The sequence below is a fragment of the Sinocyclocheilus grahami genome, unplaced genomic scaffold, assembly GCF_001515645.1.
Source record: "Sinocyclocheilus grahami isolate Dianchi unplaced genomic scaffold, SAMN03320097.WGS_v1.1 scaffold111.1, whole genome shotgun sequence".
Lineage (NCBI taxonomy): Eukaryota > Metazoa > Chordata > Actinopteri > Cypriniformes > Cyprinidae > Sinocyclocheilus > Sinocyclocheilus grahami.
The window spans coordinates 1,494,401-1,517,491 of NW_015505290.1; the positions used below are offsets into that span (position 1 = coordinate 1,494,401).

The window sequence follows — 23,091 nt, forward strand, 5'->3', positions numbered from 1 at the left end:
TTAGCTGTGTAGTTGGACAAAGATGTTTAGATCTTTATCACACTTTCAACCCTTTTCTATGATATAATCTCGTTTTGTATTCCCTTAACTGATATGCAGACATGCTCCTGGACCTCAGTGATCTTTTACAGGTTGGCTTTCTTTCATTTCAATTTCTTTCATATATTTTCCACAATACTTACTCTGAATAATATGATGCAACGGTAACACTTTACTTGAAGGGGTGTGCATAAGACTGACATGACGCCTTCATAATCATGACATGACACGTGTCATGAATATGAAGGAGGTTTTATGCATGTTTATGACAACTGTCATTAAGTGTCATTCGCTCAGTTATGTCATTTTTAATGCAAATATGACATTATTTGACCTAACCCTACCCCTACCCTTACCCCTAACCATAGCCCATAACAAAGACATCTCAAACAATGTCATCTTTGCATTAAAAATTACATAACTGAGCGAATGACACTTAATGACAGTTGTCATAAACATGCATAAAAACCCTTCATATTCATGACATGTGTCATGTCATGATTATGTAGGTGTCATGTCATGATTATGAAGGTGTCATGTCAGTCTTATGCACACCCCTTCAAGTAAAGTGTAACCGATGCAACCTAAGCGGCTGTGCTAAATTGCATGATGTTCAACCTCGAAATAATCTTTTATACCCTCCATATGACCATTGAAAGAACTGTAATACTGTATTATGAGGCATTGCATATGACATAACAGGTAAGCAGATGCCAGTGTTTTTGGACAACAGAAATTCTGTTATATATCCAGCTTCAGTTCATCAGATATATTAGCATAGTTTCTCTTCATTTAATTGGCCAAACTTGTTCACATTTCAATGATTTGCACAGATATAAACGCAGGTAGATGCCATGTATAAAATGTTGTAACTGAAATCGTAATGTGCAAAGCTATTATACTCACACATGACTGCATATAAGATTAATTAATTATGATTATGTAATAAACCACTAAGACATTCAAGATTTTGCGATAAGAACATAAAACCTTTGCAACACACAACTTTTAATGCCATATTGCTGTATTAAACAGCAAGTATAGGATATGAGGCTACATTTTGTTTGTGAAACAATACACGGTACTGTCTTTGACAATATATACTCTACAGTTTTTTAGTAGTTATTTTAGGGTTAGACACTTCTGTGCTTAAGCACCGGTGTAATGTTATTTTTACTCCCCAGCTGTCCACTGAGTTGTATCTGCTATAGAACAGACACTGGACGGTTGGGGCGGAGGCTCAAATATGTCATGAATCTTTAGCAAGTGTAGCCACACCCAAATCCGACAAGATCCCAATTTATCCTGCCTGGATGCCAGGCTAACTAGGGACCCGGTGCTCAGGTCATAACCCCTCGTCATTATTAGGGAGTGTCTGAAGTTCACATATTTACAGGTCCATATAAGGTATATTTAAGGTAAAGCTACCTGAAAAACTATACGCAAGTGCACCTTGGGCTAAAGCTGCTTTAAATGCAAAGGATGGTCACACCAAATGTTGATTTGATTTGTTTAATAGACGTTAATTGATAAAGAAAATCTATTTATGATGTTTTTGATCGCATCCTCATTTTACAGTATTTTTACACAAGTGCCTCAAACTTTAACAGTACTGTAGCTTTGCAGGTAGGTCTCTTGAAGCATCTTGGAGACGTTGGCACAGTTCTTCCGGATTGAGTCTATCTCAGTTTGTTCTGTTTCTTCATGTTATTCTAGACAGACTGGATAATGATGAGATCAGATCTCTGTGTGGAGCACTGGCTGTTGTCAGACTCCTTGTGCAAACAAAAATCTCACTGGATTATTACAATTAATGGCAAAATTAATGTTTGGAATGTAAACTTATATTTCCTAATGTTATAATAATTTTGGCCACCACTGTATGTGTATGTATGTATTTGTGTTATATATATATATATATATGTATATGTGTGTGTGTGTGTATATGTGACTATAAATATATATATATATGTGTGTATGTATGTATATATATATATATATATACACACACACACACACACACACTAAATGTATGTATTTATATACTAAAAAAAAAATATATATCTTGCCCCAAAATATTTAAACGGTAGTGTGTCAATGTGTGTGTATATACACCACTACCATTAAAATATTTTGGGGCAAGATATTATTGTTTTTACTGAATTATTGTTTATGCCTTTAAGCATAAGAGGCCGCAAACCAACTCAAACGTTAACAAGCAAAGTTGAACCTATTAAATAATTCAGACCTTTCAGTTATGTTTCTTATTGTTGTAGGTTAATGTTTACATTCTGGGAAAGACCTTCCTCCTGTTGGCTAGAGAGCTCTGTATCAACGCTCCGGCCGTCGGTAAGTCTCCTTGTAATGACCTCTCTAAGACATCTCTAATGTAATTCAGCTGACCGCAACAGTGCATTTGAATGAACCTCATTAATAAAGCAGGCAGCATCTCTCAAAACAATTCATTTGCTAAATTGGTTATCAATAATACACTGCGGCTGGATCAATACAAGTATACTCAGTCTGTTCATCTGATTTGGCCTATGGATTCCAGGTTGCATCAAAAGGGAGATTTGCTGATGTTGTACTCTCATCTACTACAATTTCTGCAGTAGTCTGTAATTCAAGCTATTTCAGGCACAGGTTGAAAATGTTTTACCCATCTGGAAATTATATTCATAGCGAGTTGCAGTCTAGCCGGATGTAACTAGAGGGCACTGCGTCATGTCAAAAAATCCATTACGGTCCATCATATTCACTGCAACCCTTTTTCCACCTTCTGTGCACACTGTGAGGACGAACAGGCCTGCAGTTTTTTAAACAGACTCATCAGATTAGAAGAAGCAGAGACAAAATGATTCAAATATACACCAGAGAACATCTCAATGTCAAAGTACTGGGCATAATCAAAGAATGCAGTCTGATTAGCAGCTCTTCATGTGTCAATTCCATTCTCATGTTTTTGTGTGGGTTTTTTTTGTCAGAAATCTGCTGTTTTACCAAGCTGCATCTGCTCCATGTTTACTAAACCCTCAATTAGAATGCAAACGGTGGAGCAGCAGATTCTATGGGCTCAATTCAAACAGAGTCCCTTTTCAGTTCCTCATGCAGCCCGCTGGGGATAATAGGTTCTTTATGTGGCCTTTCAAGATGAATATTTCATCCACACTTAACAATCACTGTCTCATTTACACAAGCCCACTGCTGTTGTGGTGTGTGGGTTAATTTTTTTTAGAATTCAGTTTGAATATAATGCATTTCATTACATAGAAAAATCCCATATGCTCATATTACCTCATTTAAATTATTTTATTTTAAGGTGTATATACCATACACTTTTTGGGCATCGAAAATATAGATTGAGTTCAATCTCCCATTACTAAAATCAGGATTGAGCAGAATAGCATCATTCTTTGATGCATTTCATGAGTGCCTATGAATGAGTGAAAACAACTTTGGATTTGAGTCACAAAAACGTTTATAATCTGCAGTTCAGGAAGCTGATCACTAATACAAGACATTTTATTTGTCAGTCAGCATCAAGCTGAAAACAAATAAGTTATGTACAAAACATGACACACTAGTGGCTTCCGTCTGCTATCAGAGCGGTACAACTATCTTCATTTTTATATATACTGTATAGAGATCTGCTTGCTGCAGTGTCAATAATTAAATCAAATATATAATTTTTGCAATAAATAAAGCTGAAGAACATTCCTTCCATCTGAGTCCACTGTGGTTCTGAAGCGCCATTACCATCAAGTTCACTGCTGCTACATAATAAAGGCAAGAGCCTCATGAGACCCTGTATTCAATCCATCTTAATTCCAGTGAGCGGAATGCACTGCCATATGTACGTCCTGACAATTTTAGGCATAGAAGACCAGCTCTGGGATCTGACCCCCCTGTACTCCAGTTCCGTTGGTACTGTCTGAGGAACACTGGAACTGGAAGGTCACCTTTCCACATTGCACTTCCGTCATACCCTCCTGTCCAAAGTAGCTAAGTTCATTCCCGTCCAATACGGCACTGACTGTGTAGAAGGTGTCCTGCTCCACTTGGACCGGGTGTTCAAACCATACCGAGAAGGTGTTGCTGGATCCATCTGAAACAAATTTTGTTAGGTTCTGAGCCAGGGTCACGCCTTGGCGCTTAAGTTCAATCTTGACACTATACTCTGCCTTTCCACCGCTGGAACCGTACAAGCCAAGCCCTGCAATGAAGATCCTTTTATCCACCGCGAACTGGATGCTATCGCAGCGTCCGCGGTAGCGCCACTGGTTACTACGGTAAGCCGAGGACTGGAAACGATGGCAGCACTGTGGCGTCAGACCCTTTCTTTTCTGCATTGGGAATTCCAGCTTGGGCTTATTGGCTGCCGTGTACCACAGGAAGACATCATGAGTCTCTTCCAGCGTTAAAACATCTGACTGTGCGGCTCCATTGGCAAACTCCTCCAGGGTCATGGTTGGGATGCGAACCAAGTAGAGAGCTTTGCCCAGCACTGCCCTTTTATTACGAGAGATTGGTCCCAGTCCCTGCCTTTTGCATTCAGCCACAGCCCAATCGAGAGCCGCCTGGAAGACCACCGCCTCTCGGGTGTTTAGAGTCTCTCGCTTTAGTATGATCTCCACCGTTTGAAGATCAATCTCACAGAAACCCTCAGAGCGAAGCGCCAGCTCGGCCTGTGCATCAATGACCTCCCAACACCGCTGGGTCAGCTCAGGCTCTTCGAACAGTCGACTCTGGGACAACAACACACAGGCATTTTTGGCCTCCAGGCTCGTCTCCAGAAAGGTGACACAGGCTTTAGCCAGTGCAGGCACTATATACTTTTTGGCAGCGTACAGAGTGGCCAGCACTGTGTCCGCATCAAGTTCAATCTCATCACTGTACATGTACCTGGAAGTGAATAGAAAAAGAAGTTAGAAATAAGCAATGTCTTTCCTAAAGAACTTATAGAAGCATTAGTCTTTGCAATGATTGAGTTTAGAGTTACATGTAGGGGTCAACAACAAATGATAAAAAATAAAATAAAATAATAATAATAATACTAATCTAGTTAAAATGCATCTTAGAGATACACTCTTTGTAATGTTATGTTTTTCAAAACCATATGAATGCAACATAAGAAAATTTTCAATGATGATTCTAAAAAAATGTCATGTGGTGTAACCATGTAACAATTATATAATTTTCCTTACACCTTGAATACATAAATTAATAAATAAATATGTAATATGATTAATCTTTTTTGCTTGTTTTTCAAGGTAAAAAAATAAAACTTCATAAATTATTAATTCACGAATATCATTACATTTTAAAGGAGTTTGTACCACATGACATTCATTAACAACCTGAACTAACCTTGTCATAAAAAAAGTGTAATTGTGTGATATTTTAACAGAATTATTCACCTTGACAGTCATGAGGGACTAAACATTTTTTCTTCTCCACTCTGGGTTCAACAAATGACACCAAAAGTTTTCCAAATATTAATAAGAAGTTGTTCAAATTTTTTTCTAAGAATTTGGAAAATTTATTTTAATTATGGAATTAAGAACAGAGGTGTATTTAAGTAATTCTACACATGGTTTGCATTATATATTTGTAAAAATATTAATAGATGTGGACTAAGAAATCATTGACACATAGTTATTAAATTTAAGTGCAGAACTTACTTCAAAAGAATTAAAAAAGCAGCAGGCTCCACGTCAGGAATATGAATTTCAGAGTCTCCTTCTGCTAGATCTCCGTAAAACATGGCACCAAAAACAGAACTCCCCACTGCCAGCACATACTGGAAGCACAAATGCCACACAAGAGCGGTTAAGCAGAGCCTGATGAAAGAGACACTTGAGATGCGTTTTGAAGCGGGAGGATGCGCTCACCTTGTGCGCTGGAACTTTCTGGGATGCGCCAGGCGGACCCACAACAAAATGAACATCTGCCATGAGTTCGTTATTGAACATCAAAGCATTCCTGAAGAGAACAAAATGCAACAATATTTCGTTTATGGACCCATAAGAGCGTATATGACTCGAAAAGCAAGCCGAATGCGCCTTACCTCTCTCGCAGTGTCGGGTGAGTGGCCTGCCAGCTGGCAGTCTCGACGTTATTATTGTTGATGTTCTGCTGAGTGGCAGTTGTAGTCGGCGTTGTCACCGTTTGAGTGACTTGGACGATGGTCCTTTTGCTGGCAGCTGTGACTGCTGTGCTGTTACTGTTGGGAAGGTTGGTATTTATGCTGGCAGGATAGAGTTCTGCAGCCATCTTCTTCCTCAAGGACAAAGTCACGATTTCATAGCATACTGGCAGCTTGTTGAGCTGTTTCCCACTCTTTCTAGTCCTTTTTAAGGTTTCTGGAAGCAACAGGAAAAACGTCAAAAACTTCATGATCCTGCCATATAGGCAATCTGGCGTTGTTGGCATCAGCAAGTCTATCCACCAGTCTGCAGAGTAATTAAAAGGCAGGTGTAGCGGGAAAACAGCTCCTTTAATTTAATTAGAAACTACAAGCCTCAGTTACTCTAAATACACGCGCTTCTCCTTTCCCATTTTGGACACATTTACTAAACTACATCAACGTATCGTCCAGCGCAAATATTCCAGCTCGAAGACTTTTTCCTCCTCCTCATCGCATCCTCGCGATCCTTGATCTCGCGCCAACACGGACTTGATGCAGTGAAAGTAATACGATGCAAGTAAAGCAAACCACTACGTTCGGTTAAATAAATCTAGAGGTCCGAATCGACCACGGAAAATGCTACTTGGTCCTTGTCATCCGACATATCTGTGATGTATCCCCTCTCAAGCGCTTCTACTCGGTACTGTAAAGCCCGTTTTGTGTGACGGGCGAGGACGCCCAGCTCTCTGTTGACGAATCAAACTTCGAGTGAAGCGGACGTCAGTGGCCCAGAGGCGCCTCCCTCAGCCAGCCCCTCTCTCGCCGCAAATTAACCCTTTGCGCACTGTTATTAGGGATGGGAACCGAGAACTGTTCCTTAAAAAAATCAACAAATCGAATTACTCTTATTGAACACATTACTAAAACACTCTGCTACACTGAACAGCATTATTGATTCCCAAACGATTGACTCTTATGAGTCGGTTCTTTTTAGTGAATCAAAAACATACGCGACTAGGGTAGTCCGACTACCTTTGGAGCGATTCTTAGGAGTCGGCTATATGCATCAAAACATTTATGAATCAATCGTAGCGTTACTGAAATAACCTGACTTGCCAGTTATTCATTTCATGACATGAAACACGAAATGCTAATGTGTTATGTTTAAGACTTGTGAGACCTAATGTTTTGTATACTGACTAGCTGTTTACATGACAACGTGTAGCTAGATTCAGGCCTACACTTTGGTATTTTATTTAACACAAAAGAAACATTTAATTAAATATGGTACCTCATATTTATTTTACTACTTGAAGTGCAAGACAAGTACAATCCAATGTAAATGATTCTAAAAAGCCTGTGAAAAGTCATTAAAAAGTCTGTATTGATGCACACCTTATGGGAAAAAATGTAGGCTACTGCATTTATTTATGTTCTGTTGAATCTGACATAATGTTATAATTTTCAAATTGAGGGCATTAAATGTTATTTCTTCCTCATCACGTTAAACAACCTGAATCGTTAACAAAAAAAAATCGGCATCGGAACCAGATTCGTTCAATTCTAGATTCCCATCTCTATTGTTGACAACATGTGTTCAAGTCACCACTTCTGCCAACACGGGAATTTAAAAATATCAAAATGTATCATATTTTACACTAGTGTTATCCATGTCATCGCCTGAGGCCAGATTTGATCAGCGTTATATGAAATCCCGCGCGAAGCTTTGAACAGATTTTTAAAAATGTATTTCATAAAGTAACTTTTTCCATCAACGCGCAATACAGAACTGAACGCTTTACAACCATCATCGAGCTTCAGCTGCAGTGTTTCAACTTCATAGGATCAGTCAATTTGCTGATGCAGCCTTAAATGTCTCATAAGGGGATACACATCTGCAACGAAGTGCTAAACCTGCTAAGCAAATCTTTGAAGTGGTCGGTAGAAATATCGTCCGCGTTCACCATTAACATGTCCCATCAATGATTATAGCGCGAGCGTTCTTTACAAACCGGTTTTAAAGAGATAAAGTAGCAGCAGAACAGAGCTACCGTCAGCATAGACTTGTCCACCAAAACGGACTCTTCAGTCGAAGTAATATGAATCATTATTCGCGATTCAATAAAGCAATAACCGCAGATGAACTTAAATAGCAAATCATTAGTCGTTCTTTACCTTATTGAGCCGACCGAAGCGCAGCTGCCAGGAAAATACATTCAGGTTTGATGTTTGAAGGCTCGCTGGCAGCCAGGAGCCATGTTAAATCTACAGTGTGCTGTGAGAGAGAGAGGGGGTTGGGCTTGCACAGCTTTCCCGGATCTCCAACAGAGGGCTCTGGCGCTGGAAACTGGATCCTTCGCCTACGATAAGCGGCTTATCTATCTCATACAATTTAGACAGTAATGATGTTTTTTGCCAGCCAGAGTGTGTGAAACATGCACACAGAGAGTGAAATGTACTAGATGCAAAGCACTTTCAGTAAGTCACGTCTAAAAGTAATGTTTTGCTAATTAAAAAGTTTTATGTTTTATTAAATTTAAAAACCTTTTAGAGAAAGTATGATTAATAAGACAAGCTCACATAAGATGACTGCTCCAATCATATCAGTCTTATAGAAAACGCTTTGTTTATTCTGAATGAAATAGATGTTCACTCATGGAAGCATGGCATTTTGGTATTAAAGGGGTCATATGATGCGATTTCAAGTTTTTCTTTCTCTTTGGAGTGTTACAAGCTGTTCGTTAATAGATAAGATCCCTAAAGTTGCAAAGACTAAAGTCTCAAACCCAAAGAGATATTCTTTATAAAAGTTAAGAGTCAGCACCGCCTACCCAAAACGCCTCGTTCTAACACGCCCCCACATGTCTACGTCACGATGTGGGAAGATTTGCATAATGCCGCCCAAATGTTCATGCAAAGAACGAAGGCGTAACTTTATTGTTGCCGCCACCGCCGCCACCATGTTGTGAAGACGCTGTGTGTTTCGTTGCGAAAGTGAAAATACTTTGTTTGGTCTTCCAAAAGAGGACATGACTAGAAATCAGGGCTTAAGTTGTATTTAAAACACTGTTCCAGAACAGTTCAACCCAAATATTCAGATGTGTCCAACGCATTTTATGGAGGATTGTTTAGCAGTGTTAATTTCGTTAGCTCGTTTGACGAGCTAAAACTAATATCTGATGTTAAAAACTATGACGAAATTTATGCCGCGTCTTCGTCTAGTTGTTATTTGAGGACTACCTGACATTCAAAATACATCCTATAGGCTACTGTCTTGTCCTTCAAAATATGTGTCCCTGTCATTGGATTGCAATCGGATGAGGGGCGTTTGTATATGTATATATGTATATATCTCAGTATGGCAGCCGCAGTGGATGGATAGGCTACCAAAACGCGAACTAGCGATCTGAAACAATGGCCTCAGCACCCGAAGGGAGTCACAATTCGTTGTCGATTAACTTAAAGTTAGTGAAGGCGGAATCGCGCTGATAGAAGTGCTCTCTCGGTTATGGATTAAGTGAACGTAAACAGGTGGGTGAAAACTGAACGTGTGTCAATATTACATGCATGCCTTCCGTCTTAAAGGGTCAGCATTCCTAATTAAGTACCTATCTGTGTCATTAATGTTAACCAACAAAAGAAGTTAAATAAATATAAAACCTACTGTATCTGTAAAATTAGTTTAATTTGTATATTTTTCGTATTTGTCTTATTGTCTTATTCTGCTTCTTTTTCAAAATTTATAAATTATATATGAACAACTATAATTTTTATAAGTTGCTCCCTTTTCACTACTGTTAAAGTTCACCCAAAAATGAAAATTGTCATCATTTATTAAAGTTTTTCCAAATTCAATCCTTGATTCAAATTTCTCATAAGATTAATTGATTTGGTCTAAAGAGAGAAGAATTAATGACTATTTTTGTTTGAAGACTACTAATAAAATAGCTACCAAAATAAATTTTGGTAACTGCAGTTTGACTAAAAGTAATGACTAAAAGTTGACAAAAATTCAATGAATTTTCGTTGACTAAAACTATGAAAGACTCAAATGACTAAAATGTGACTAAGACTATTAAAGGGGTCCTATTATGCTTTTTCACTTTTTGAATTTTAGTCGGTGTGTAGTGTGTATGTTTGGGCATAAAAAATATCTTCAAACTTACAAATCTCAAAGTTCACTCCAAAGGGAGATATTTCGTTTTTAAAAAATCCCTTTTCAAGAACTACAACGAATGGCTCGTTTGGACTACAGCGTTTGTTTTCCGGGTTTTGTGATATCACAAAGTGGCCCATTAGAATATCATTAAAATAATTCGAAAATTCGAAATTCGAATAGTTGTGGGGTGGGGAGGGGCGAGTCCATGGTTAGAACGCTTGGTTGAGTGCATCAGATGAGACGAGGAGGAAGAAAATGTGCTGCTGTAGCCTCAAGTTTTCGCAAGTTATTACACATGCACCTGAATAATTATGTATGTAAATATGTATGTTACAATTATGAAAAAGTTTTTATAATAAATTGCTGACAGTACAATACTGGACAATGATGTAATCTGCAGAATTTACACTTCAATTATGAGACTACAGTGTTTCCCATACATTGAGTGCGGGTGTTTTTATATCACTGTATTTCTGAAGGAAACCGACTGTCTTCAGAAAATTGGATGTCATTTTCATTTCATCTAGCATGTATTGTCTGATAAAGCAGTGTTTTTTTGAGTGGAGTGCTGCTTTGTGTACAGCCGTTACCAGGGAAAACTTGATCTCTACCACTCCAACAGAGAATGAGTTTGCATATATATGCCGCCTGGGAAACACTGGACTATGGTATAAATAAATTCAACTGTATAACACAGTTTCACTGCAATTCATGTTATAATGTTAGAATTAAAGAACAATAAACATAATACATATGCACTTATCTGTACATAGTAAATGCAGTTATTTTTAAGCGGTTGTTGACATCCTATCTAAAACATGATTTAGCCACAAAAAAACAACAACAACAATAATGTTACCACTCTAATATGTCTTGCAATATCCGTGCGTGCAAAGGTTCTGCGCGATCCTCTTGTTCAATATTCTCTGGGTCTGAATCCGGCTGAAATTGATATGGCAATATTGACGCCATCCTTAACTAAACCGGAGCAGACAGAACTTGCTGCTTTGGCAAGGGGCGGGGCAGTACTGAAACACCATCTAAGCTGTTCGCCAATCACAACGCACTGGGACAGCTAACCAATCACATCACATTTCGTTTTTCGTAAGGCGGGCCTTCATCAAACCCGGAACTAATCGAGCCTTTTGTGCCAGACTGGGGAGAAAGGTATTGTAATAATGTAAATTATGTAAAAAAATTATGCGTTTTTCGAACCACCAAGCATGAGAGCATGTTTCTAGTACACCCCCAAAACAAATTCAAGTCATTGTAAAAGAGCATAATAGGACCCCTTTAAGCATTTTCGTCTCAAGATAATGACTAAGACTTAAAGCTGCAGTCTGTAAGATTTGCCTCTTTGTCGCCATTTCTGTTTGAAAACCTGGAATTGCTGTAGATGCGGAATTATCTAGCTTTGGGGGTTGTGAGTCGGCACGGCTCCAGCGCGGATTAATCTAATGTTTTGAGGAGTGTGTGTGGCAGTCAGTCACCGCACCGTGTGGATATTTACTGTACTTCACAATCACAGCCTACGTCTTGGAATATGACCCAAATAAGAATTTTCACCTTATATTGCCATCTGAACAAGTAAGTAACAAGTCTGCCACGTTTGTTCTGACCAACTGAGGAAAAAAGCATTACCATAAATCTCGCTACCAATGATGATTAAATCTAAAGATCGGTTAGCTCGTATCACATCAAACCGTTCAAATTATTATTATTGTTATACTTTATTCTCAAATGATTAATGTTAACAACATCAGCATTGGTGACTATGAGTATTGTGTATTAGCGTGTAGATTTCAATTTCTGTTCAGTCTAAACTAATTGTCATACTCTTCGAATTTCATATTAAGAAATTATTTTAACCCAAAAAGGGGTTGTGAGTCGGCACGGCTCCAGCGCGGATTAATCTAATGTTTTGAGGAGTGTGTGTGGCAGTCAGTCACCGCACCGTGTGGATATTTACTGTACTTCACAATCACAGCCTACGTCTTGGAATATGACCCAAATAAGAATTTTCACCTTATATTGCCATCTGAACAAGTAAGTAACAAGTCTGCCACGTTTGTTCTGACCAACTGAGGAAAAAAGCATTACCATAAATCTCGCTACCAATGATGATTAAATCTAAAGATCGGTTAGCTCGTATCACATCAAACCGTTCAAATTATTATTATTGTTATACTTTATTCTCAAATGATTAATGTTAACAACATCAGCATTGGTGACTATGAGTATTGTGTATTAGCGTGTAGATTTCAATTTCTGTTCAGTCTAAACTAATTGTCATACTCTTCGAATTTCATATTAAGAAATTATTTTAACCCAAAAAGCAAATTATGATCCCTTCAAACTGGTTTTCTTTAAAATACAAATCTTTGTAATCCCAGGTTACCTGTAATCAGAAGCACATTTATAACTGAAATATAATTTAATTTCATTCACATGTGTTTCATAAACACATAATCCTTAATGGATTGCAATCCGCCATCAAAATGATACATTTATTTATTCTGGCTGCTGTGAGAAAAGGCTGTAAATTATCCGCCACTTGCAGGATCCTCACATGCGATAGCCTAGTAGCCGGGACAACTTCTTTATGTTTACAGACGTCATGTAATGACGCAGTGCCATGCTCAAATTTCCTGCGAAAACCTACCCGTACCACTCAAATTAGAAAACATTATTATAAGCTAACTGTTGTGAATCGGGCTAAAGTAAGGCGATAGTTTTGAACACTGGCTGGTTATGTACTTGCTCAAATATTGATTTCAGATCATTTTTAACCAAAAAAAGTTACAGACTGCAGCTTTAATCAAAAATGCCTGTCAAAATTAACACTGTGGAGTAGACTACAATGCCGGCTGTTCTGACTCACAGTCTGTAAGTACGTTTTCATGTTTAAGGAATTTGCCACTGATGATTCAAACGCAAGTTTTTAGCCGTGTAGAGTACCGCTTGTTGTTTGTCATTTCTCCGATCACAAATGCAGACATAACGCGTAAAAAGACAGTATAAGTCATTATAATCAGTAATTATGTCCCCACTGGATGCTACAAATGCCTCGTTTGTAATGGGTTTTTATTGGTTTTGTCTCGTCGCTCCGGGACACGGCATCACAGTATGGTAAGGGGTGTAACATTTCCGTCACACGCTTGAGGTATTCGGCCAATCACAACTCACTGGATAGCTGGCCAATCAGAGAACACCTCGCTTTTCAGAACAATGAGCTTTGTAAAAATCGACGCATTTCAGAAAGGTGGGGCATAAAGGAGCAACAATAATGTACAGTATGTGGAAAATAATTTGTTTTTTGAACCTTAAACTGCATAAACACATTTCATTACACCAAATACACAAAATAATGTTCTTTTTAGTAACATATGACCCCTTTAACATGGTAGTGTATATACTGCTAAAGATAAATAACTAGAAGAATAACAAAGTGCATTAAATGGTGAAACTATATGCGCAAAAAGCAGTGTTTAAGATTACAATAATAGATTAAAATAATATGCTAAGAAATTCCAGTTTGCATTATCAAGCAGCATTAAAGGCTGTTTTTGCTAAAAAATAACTGGAAGCAGACACTAGAAGTCTTGCACATTCAATTTTCTAATGGCTGCACCCACTCTTACATTAAAAATAAGGTGGATATAATGCTTCTAGTAAGTGTAAATACGACATAAAAGTAGATCTAAACAAACACACAAACCAAATCAGTCAAAATACAATGCAATAGGCAGCTGTGTGTGTACAAGTATAAGCCATTAATGTGACACTGTTGGCAGATACTACAGAAATGAATGATACGTACCGTAAATCTCACAGGAAGTAGTAAGTCATCCGGCTAATTTTCGCCTACTGTAATCCCCACCACAATTTTGAAGTGCGTTCCATTTCATCAGGTGGACAAGGGAAGTTTATACGGGCAGACATTCAACCTCTCGATTTGAATCCAGAAGACACGAGTCTACGCATATGAACACTTCAGGCAGCTGCATATACCACAATGCAATGCGATTGTGATGTCACTACACCCCCACCCCACACAACTCTAATGTATGATATATGAACTATTTAGAGGTTTAACAGCATAATAATTGCAGTTTCCTTAAGATGACAGTTGTTGTTAATTAGTATTGTCATATATTATTCATTCTCTTAGTTATGAATTTCTATAGTTTTATGTGGATTTTTATACATTTCCACTTTGTTGGGCTGCAAAATTAACTATATTAAAAATACAGTTACCACTTCTGCTATGTACTAATTGCAAAAGGTCTTGATTATCGCTTTCAATTTAGCACTCCCACTGTGTCAAAATCAAGCTTCCCCCCCCAAGCAAGTGATGATTTTAACAATTACAGACACATCAGACATGTGAAAGACAAGGTCAGAGACTGAGTTTGAGGTGTCTGATGCCTCAGTGCATCTTTTAAGGCATGTCTTTGTTTAACCTAGATCAGAACCCATTTTAGCACCAAAATTAAGAGGATCATCCACAATTTTTGCTTCAGAAGGGCTCTGTTGTTTGAATATGCAGCATGTGGCTTTCTTATAAAGAATTTTCCCTACCTGTACTGCTGTCCTCAACCCTCACCAAGAGGCCTCTTTTTCTGTAAAGCCAAGTTTCCCGTCCCCACCAACAATTCTCACAGATCTATTTGATTATTTCTCCCTGTATTCATTTATCACTTTTCCCTTAATCAAACTTTGACAGCTAGTCTCACAAATCAGATAATTTTACAGCCATGACTGAAATAGAATTCTGAAAATCAATTTATTTTTCAGAGCAGTATGGATCATTCCGAAGAATGTTACATGAGAAAATTAAATTTTTCTTAAACGACTTAAACTATTTCCTGTTTCACAGATGGTACTGAATATTTGTTCTGTCAACCGCTCTGCTCTACTGCATTAATATTATAATTTAATATAAAATTACCAAGCTGTATAAAAAGGCCAGTGACAGACACAGTCGGGAGATTTCAATGAAAATACTCTCGTAAGTGCAGGTGCAGTCCCTATAGTGTAGCCTTAGATAGGATCATAGATTGCGCCTTTCTTAGCTGAGCTCATTTCCTTCTTATTAGGACAGCAGTGATGTTTGGGCTTTATTGCAGTAGCCCCTCACTGCAGAACACAAAATCCAGGGGGCGTGGTTGGATCCACATCTAGGGGGTGGAGATTGGTAGGTTTAGGGGTGGAGATGGGTGGGTTTAGAGGTGGAGATGGGTAGGTTTAGGGGTGGAGATGGGTGGGTTTAGGGATCAGGGGGTTGAGACAGGTTGGTTTAGGTATATGTAAGGTGGGAGGAGTTGGATCTGGATCCAACCACGCCCCCTGGATCTTGTGTTCTGCAATGTGGACCATCTCTTTTATTGGGCCAGCAGAATGAGTTTACCCAAGGACTTAAAAGTAGGTGGAAGTGAGGGATATTTGCTCCCGCAGAGTGACTCTAAGCCAAGCCTCTTTTAAAGGTTCCCATAGGAGGACCGTGTTCTAGATTCAACATAGAGTCATGGAGAACAACAAAAAATGATGCTTTTTTAAATCTTTTGAAAGGGCATCAGTTAAATAAGGTACACAAAGATGTGAAGGCTTGATTTGTAATAAACTCAAACTCAGTTTTCAATCCAAAGTTACATATTTAGGTTATGTTCTCAGGTTCATGTCCAGACGCTGATTTCAGATCTGAATATTTCTATCTATAGATCCATGTCTGTACATTCCACGATTCGCCCACATGTTGGAGTTTGGTGAAAAGACTCATGAGGTTTCGATGACTGCTCTCAGACTGCTGCAGAGGATGAAAAGGGACTGGATGCACACGGGACGGCGACCATCAGGCTTGTGTGGTGCAGGTAGATTGTCTAATGTTCAAATGATAAACATTGTTGTATTTGAAGTTCTCTTGAAGATTGTATTCACCCAAAAATGAGAATTCTGTCTTTGTTTACTCACCCTTATGTCGTTGCAAACTTGTATGATTGTCTTTATTATCTGGGGAACACAAAAAAAGATATTTGAATATATTCAAACCACCTGGTCTTTTGGACCCCATTGGTTATTACTGAATGGACAAAACAGCTGACACATTCTTCAAAATATCTTCTTTTGTATTCCACAGAAGAAAGAATCACACATGTTTGGAACAACATGAATCACAACAAAACCTTAATTTTTGTATAAACTATCCCTTTAAACCTCAGTCCTTTCTTTGTTTTGGATGAACCTCCAAGTTGTTAAAAGATTCACTAGGTGCCTCCTTTGTCAGCTCGAAATGAAAATAGTCTACATGTTTTTTTCAGTCTTCAGTTCTGCTCATCTGTCAGATCATAAAGCAAATCCCTTAATGTGCTAAAAGTTTGACATGCGAACTGGAGCAGCGAGTTCCATAACAAGGATAAAAACAAGATCACTTGCTTTACCAACGCACAGATCTCGGTGCCCTCGATCCGAAGCAGAACACGTTGGTCTCTGCACTCTGTCGTCAGCAAGATGCCTCGACTGCTCAGGAATAGAAGGCAGTCTTCCTGCCTGCATCTCTAGTTCAGCCTTCTCTTGCTGTCTCACTTTTCCCATCTAACATCCGCTGCTGCAATATCTGAATAATTAATAATTCATCATTAATCATTCACAGTATTCAGGGGAATATGGTAAGTGTAAATGTCAGTTTTCTGTATTGAGGTTGATTGTTTTAGAGCGAGGGGAGTAAACACAACTACACTTCACCTTCTGGCTCGGAGTGAGAACACTGCAAAAACAAGATCAAGATAAAAGCAAAAAAGATAGATAATGGGTGTCGCTCACTGTGCATATGTTTGTGGGAATGTTTTCACCCAGAAATAATTATTCATCAGTAAGTTTGCGCATTTTTGCTGAATTTAGGATACAATTTAGAATATACAGTACATATATTTTTGATGAAATTAATACTTTTATTTAGCAAGGATACATTAAAAATTGATGACATTGACAGTACATACTTTTACACTGTTATAAAAACTATATTTCAAATAAATGCTGTTCTCATTCTATTCATCAAAGAATCCTGAAAAAATATATAATAATAATGAGCAGCACAACAGTTTTCAACACTGATAATAATAAGACATTTTTCTCGAGCAGCAAATCAGCATATTACAAATTATTTCTGAAGATCATGTGACACTGAAGACTGAAATAATACCTGCTGAAATTTCAGCTTTGCGTCACAGGAATGAATTAAAATATATTAAAATAAAATTGTATTTTATATATATATATATATATATATATATATATACAATATTACTGTTTTACCATAAAATGTATTAAATATATAGTGCAATTATATAAATATTCTGTAAATATATTGGATGAGCATTTGCTTTTATGTTGACTGTGGATGGAAAAGGGATTGTATAGGCTTGTTTTGTTATTGTTCTTTTAAACGCAACTCTGCAGCACAATTTACATAATGCCTACTAACCAGGTTACTATATCACACAACACACCTCAGCATCTGCAGAGATTCTTTTTACAGATGCTCCATTACTATAGAAAGTGCACTCTCAACACTTTTGCATGAAACATACATTGTAAATTTGCACGGTGGTGAAATGTCATACAAATTGTGAACAATACGGTTTGGGACAAAACATTTATCCTCATTTTCTCTCCCACATCCCCCCCAGCTCTGCTCGTAGCAGCTCGTATGCATGAATTCCGTCATACAGTGAAGGAGGTGATATCTGTTGTCAAGGTGTGCGAGGCCACGCTGAGAAAAAGGTGAATTTCATGGTAGATCTGAACATATTTTTATATGTAGAGAAATTGTCTGCTATTACCAAAACAAGTAGTGACCCGACTTATGTTTGATACAAAATGCTTAAATACCCTACGTTTATTTTGTCGCAGTAAAGCTAGGGATGTACAATATATATATCGGTACCATATTAGTATCAGTCAATATTGGGTATATCTTGTCAATATTATTAAATATAATTAAATTACTGTATCATCCAGACTGACAGAGTTTGAGGATACCCCCACCAGTGCCCTAACTATCGATGAGTTCATGCGAGTGGACCTTGAGAAAGAATGTGATCCTCCATCTTTTGTTGCAGGACAGAAAAAACTCAAGATGCAGCAGGTACTAATTTTTCCCCCAAATGACCGTTGAGAGCAAGGAGACATTAAATTGATCAAAAATGACAGTATTTATAAATACATTTACAAAAGGCTTCTATTTCAAATAAATGCTGTCCTTTTGAACTTTCTATTTAAAGAATCCTGAAAAAAATGTATCACTATTTCCACAAAAATATTAAGCAGCAACTGTTTCAGTGTTGATAATAATAGGAAATGTTTCTTGAGCAGAAAATCACCACATTAGAATAAATTCTGAAGACTGGAGTAATGTATTCGAAAATAAAACAGTTGTTTTAAATTATAATAATATTCCTTTTGGCTGTTTTTACTATACATTTGATCAAATAAATGCAGACTTGGTAAGCATAAGAGACTTCTTTCAAAAACATTACAAAATCGTACTGACACAATACAATAGTGTATGTGTTTGTATATGTGTGTGTGTGTGTGTGTGTGTGTGTGAGACAAGATATGAAGCTATGAATACGAAATTCAGCCATATGAGACTCTGGATAAATGGTTCTCTTAATTGAAATGTCATTGTTTCAGCTGGAGCAGGAGTTGGCCAAGAAACTTGAGGAATATCAAGGTTAGTCTGTCCTCCTGGAGTAAGATATTGATTCTGTCTATTGACTCAACATGGCATCTGAATGCTCTCTGCGGTGCGTTATTTCAGCTACACTAAGCATTTCAAAATTTTTTCCAATGATTATGAATGGCAAATTCCCTTGTGGTTTGGAGTGCCCATCTTACTGACAGCAGCTGTTTCCATAAATGTCTCCATATATTAAGACTATACATTATTACTTGACTTTCCATTAGCATACGTAATCTGAACACACTCTACCAGGGAATTCATGTTGCATGCTAAAATATTTTTTCAGATGAAAAATCAAACTGTCAATCAGAGACATCAGGCTTATGTGTGTGTCTGGATGTTGTCTGCAGGTGAGATCAACTCATACCGCGATGAGATTGAGACACAGCTGGCAGCGAGCAGCAGAGCCAAACTGAGAGGGATTTATGCCTCCTACGCAAGAGAAGGTAGATCAAATCAAGTGTTTTGCATGTTTATTTAGTTTACCTAGGCACATCTGAGCACAGTTCACTGATGACATTTGTTCTTAATGGTGCCATAGAATGCATTGATACAATATATTAAATTGTTATCTGATATCTACATAGAAGGTATGTGGCTTAGGTAAGGGCAAAAAATCTCCATAAACAGTTTTACATTTTTTACATTTTTACATTTACAACTCTAGGATTTGTCCCTAGAATTAAAATGGTCTGTTTTTACCTTATTTGTAAGGGTCATGAATAATAATGTTGAGCTCTGCTCTGATTGGCTGTTTCACAGTGCGGCTCATTTCAGTAGCTCACACAGCAGGAAGGAAACACAGGGAAAATATATATTTCAATACTGTCTCTCACAGTTATATCGTTGGGTAATTATACTGTATAAAAAATGCGGCATCAGGGAGCCGCTATTAATAGCGGGGCATATTGCGGGGCATTGAAACACCAGGGAAAATATATATTTCAATACTGTCTCTCACAGTTATATTGTTGGGTAATTATACTGTATAAAAAATGCGGCATCAGGGAGCCGCTATTAATAGCGGGGCATATTGCGGGGCATTGAAACACCATTGAATGCACGAGCGCGTTTTACTTTCACTTTCGAGATTTGCAATCGCACGTGATCTGTGTAAACTACAGCGGCAGTACTTACCACACATTTTACAAGATCAGATGCTTGTCAGTGGTGCTCAGGATCTGTAAATCATTCGCCATCATCCTCAGTCATCTCTCCTTACTCTGTTTATGTGGTAAGTGAAATCTTGTGTACTGTAATGTAACAGGCTACCGCTAGCAAGCAGCTAACCATGTCCCTTTAGTGGCTCGTTATTTGTTTTCCGTCCCTTTCTGAAGACAGACACCAACCCATTCCTGCACATGACATCCCCTGCACAGCCTGGAACATAACATTTATTTCCATGATCTGCCATTTTCGCTATTATCCTCGCTTGTTTCTTCACAATACCTGCAGAACTTCTGATGATTCGGCTGTGCAGGTTCGGCTGGCGGCTGGCATAGAACATGGGCGGGTATATGCAAATGTTGGGGGCGTAACTATTAGTGAGCCCGACTGTAACATCACAGTCGGTGTTATGTTCTGATTCGCCTATTTTTCAGTGGTCTCTTGCATGCACGAGATTTACATAAGAAGGAGGAAACAATGGTGTTTGAGGCTTAGGGTATGTCATTTCCATGTACAGAACTGTTATTATTCAACTATGCCAAGGTAAATACAGTTTTCCATTCTATGGCACCTTTAATAGAGATTATTGTCTGGTTTTATGCTGATTCACGTGCAGATATTGGTTTTTGATTCATGCTGTAACACCCTTTCAGATGATGACTGTGTGTCTTTGGCCTCTGGGATGACTGGAGAAGAAGACCCAAAGGATGAGGAAATGGAGGCAGCAGCTCAACATCTCAACCAGGAGTTCATCAGTCAGGTGCTTGAACAGGGAAACCAGGGAGGAATGGAGGATCAGGAGGGGAGTAGGGATACAGTACCGCTCTCCACTCAGGCCACACATGTGCCTCTGACAGCGCTCCTCGGCCCTTTACCCAGTGCAGCCAGTCTTGGTCTAACAGACTCCATTCGGGAATGCATCACAGACAAGGACACAACAAACGGTAAGTGTGCCACTTCCTCAGTACAGTATGATGTTGTCTTTGGCCAAACAAAGCATTCATTACAAAATACTGCATCTTTCTTTGCTGTTTTATGTGAGGAATTGTGGCCTTCTACTGTAGACGCTCAAATTTCAGCATTCCCTTTTTTTTTTACGAGTGATGGTGCCTTTCCTGATAAAAGTTGTTAAGTTAGTCATTAGTAGCTCTAGATCAGTGGTTCTCAACCGTTTTGACTCAAAGACTCCCAAGACATTATTCAGACCCATTTACCTAAACTGATGAGTACCTCTGGTAATAAAATAAATAAATAATGTATTTTATAATTAATTTATTGCTAACAAAATCTCAAAAATATGATCTCAGTTTGATGTTCATCTTTTTTTTTTTTCAGTGTTTTTAGTTAAATTAATTAAAGGAATAGTTGACCCAAAATTGAAAATTCTGTCATTAATTACTCACCCTCACGTCGTTCCAAACCCATAAGACCTTCTTTCATCTTCAGAACACAAATTAAGATATTTTTGATGAAATCCGAGAGCTTTCTGACCCTCCATAGACAGCAACACAGCTACCACCTTCAAGGCCCAGAAAGGTAGTAAGGACATCATTAAAATAGCCCATGTGACATCAGGGGTTCAATCATAATGTTTTGAAGCCATAAGAGAACTTTTTGTGTGCAAAGAAAATAAAAATAACGACTTTATTCAACAATTTCTTCTCTTCCTTGTCTTTGACGCATGTTCACAAGAGTACTACTACGCATGTGTGTGCATTCCTCTGCTTGCGCAGCGTATCCAGGTTCTGCGTCAGAACATGCATACGTGGTACTGTCGTGAACATGCGTCAAAGACTGACAGGGAAGAGAAAAAAGTTGTTGAATAAAGTTGTTCTTTTTGTTTTATTTGCACACAAAAATTATTCTCGTAGCTTCATAAAAGTAAGGTTGAACCCCTGATGTCACATGGATTATTTTAACGATGTTCTTACTACCTTTCTGGGCCTTGAACATGTCAGTTGCATTGTTGTCTATGCAGAATCAGAAAGCTCTCAGATTTCATCAAAAATATTGTCATAAAAATGTCATCATAAAAATATCTTTCTGTTCTGAAGATGACTGAAGGTCTTACAGGTTTGGAACGACATGAGGGTGAGTAATTAATGACAGAATTTTAATTTTTGGGTAAACTATCCCTTTAAGATTATATTAATATATTCATTTAAATACTTGTATGACAGATTAAATAATTTTAACCTTTTTCACATTTTCTGTAGCCATTTTAAGGGGAAATGTGATTAGGGCTCAAAGTACAAGGGTTCCCATACTACTGAAAAACTTGGAAATATCAGGGAGTTTTGTGAGTTTGACTTCCAGGCCTGAAAAAGTCACAGCGATTACTAAATTCTTAAAAGGCCATGGAAAAATCTGGAAAATAGACTAAATGAATTCTGGTCACAGATGACTGAAACATTCTTGGAAATGTAGGGGTCAGGAATCATGTATGATTATTTGTAGCTGCATGCTGATCAGATCAGCCACAGTATTTAAATTCATCACAAAAGCAAAACAGACTATTCTTTAGTTATAGAATTTTGCAGCATTTATTGTAAATTATTTATCAGTGCATATCATGATTTTTTTTTATTTTTAACTTGTTCCCCTGTAATCTTCAATTAAAAACAATAACCGGTAGCCAAGATGAGTGTCCATACTGGCCAATAGTGGTTCAATAGGCAGCCAAGTTTCAGTCCCTCCCCTCCAGCAACCTGTCACTCATATGAAACGATTGCAATCCAATCAATTTCCGGTGGACAATATAAAGTCCCGTCTTACTTTTTTTTTCTCATTTGGCTTTAATACAATAAAAAGTATGGGTCTAGAAATCCATATCTTGTGAATGATTTTAATTGCTTAATG

The 23,091-nt window shown here is 37.9% G+C and overlaps 2 protein-coding genes across 3 annotated transcripts in view; one reads left to right on the forward strand and one right to left on the reverse strand.

Moving 5' to 3' along the window:
* Positions 1–23,091, forward strand: part of LOC107589084 (transcription factor IIIB 90 kDa subunit-like) — a 68,403-nt gene that overhangs the window by 9,178 nt on the left and 36,134 nt on the right. Inside the window, exons 6-13 of the mRNA XM_016277415.1 lie at positions 100–131; positions 2,316–2,388; positions 16,046–16,195; positions 18,011–18,104; positions 18,342–18,468; positions 19,017–19,056; positions 19,416–19,511; positions 20,886–21,176. Of these exons, the coding sequence (XP_016132901.1) occupies positions 100–131; positions 2,316–2,388; positions 16,046–16,195; positions 18,011–18,104; positions 18,342–18,468; positions 19,017–19,056; positions 19,416–19,511; positions 20,886–21,176 (903 nt within the window). The remainder of the gene's footprint in view (positions 1–99; positions 132–2,315; positions 2,389–16,045; positions 16,196–18,010; positions 18,105–18,341; positions 18,469–19,016; positions 19,057–19,415; positions 19,512–20,885; positions 21,177–23,091) is intronic.
* On the reverse strand, positions 3,500–8,492 carry LOC107589075 (BTB/POZ domain-containing protein 6-B-like). 2 transcript variants are annotated; one of them, XM_016277406.1, is made up of 5 exons: positions 8,342–8,492; positions 6,107–6,401; positions 5,931–6,021; positions 5,721–5,839; positions 3,500–4,941 (listed from the first exon to the last, which is right to left on the reverse strand). In XM_016277406.1, the coding sequence occupies exons 2-5, from the start codon at positions 6,310–6,312 to the stop codon at positions 3,909–3,911; spliced, it is 1,449 nt and encodes a 482-aa protein (XP_016132892.1). In that variant the 5' UTR covers positions 6,313–6,401; positions 8,342–8,492; the 3' UTR covers positions 3,500–3,908. The 2 variants fall into 2 exon arrangements, with proteins under 2 accessions (XP_016132892.1, XP_016132890.1); XM_016277404.1 differs by lacking the exon at positions 8,342–8,492 and having other exon boundaries at positions 6,107–7,093.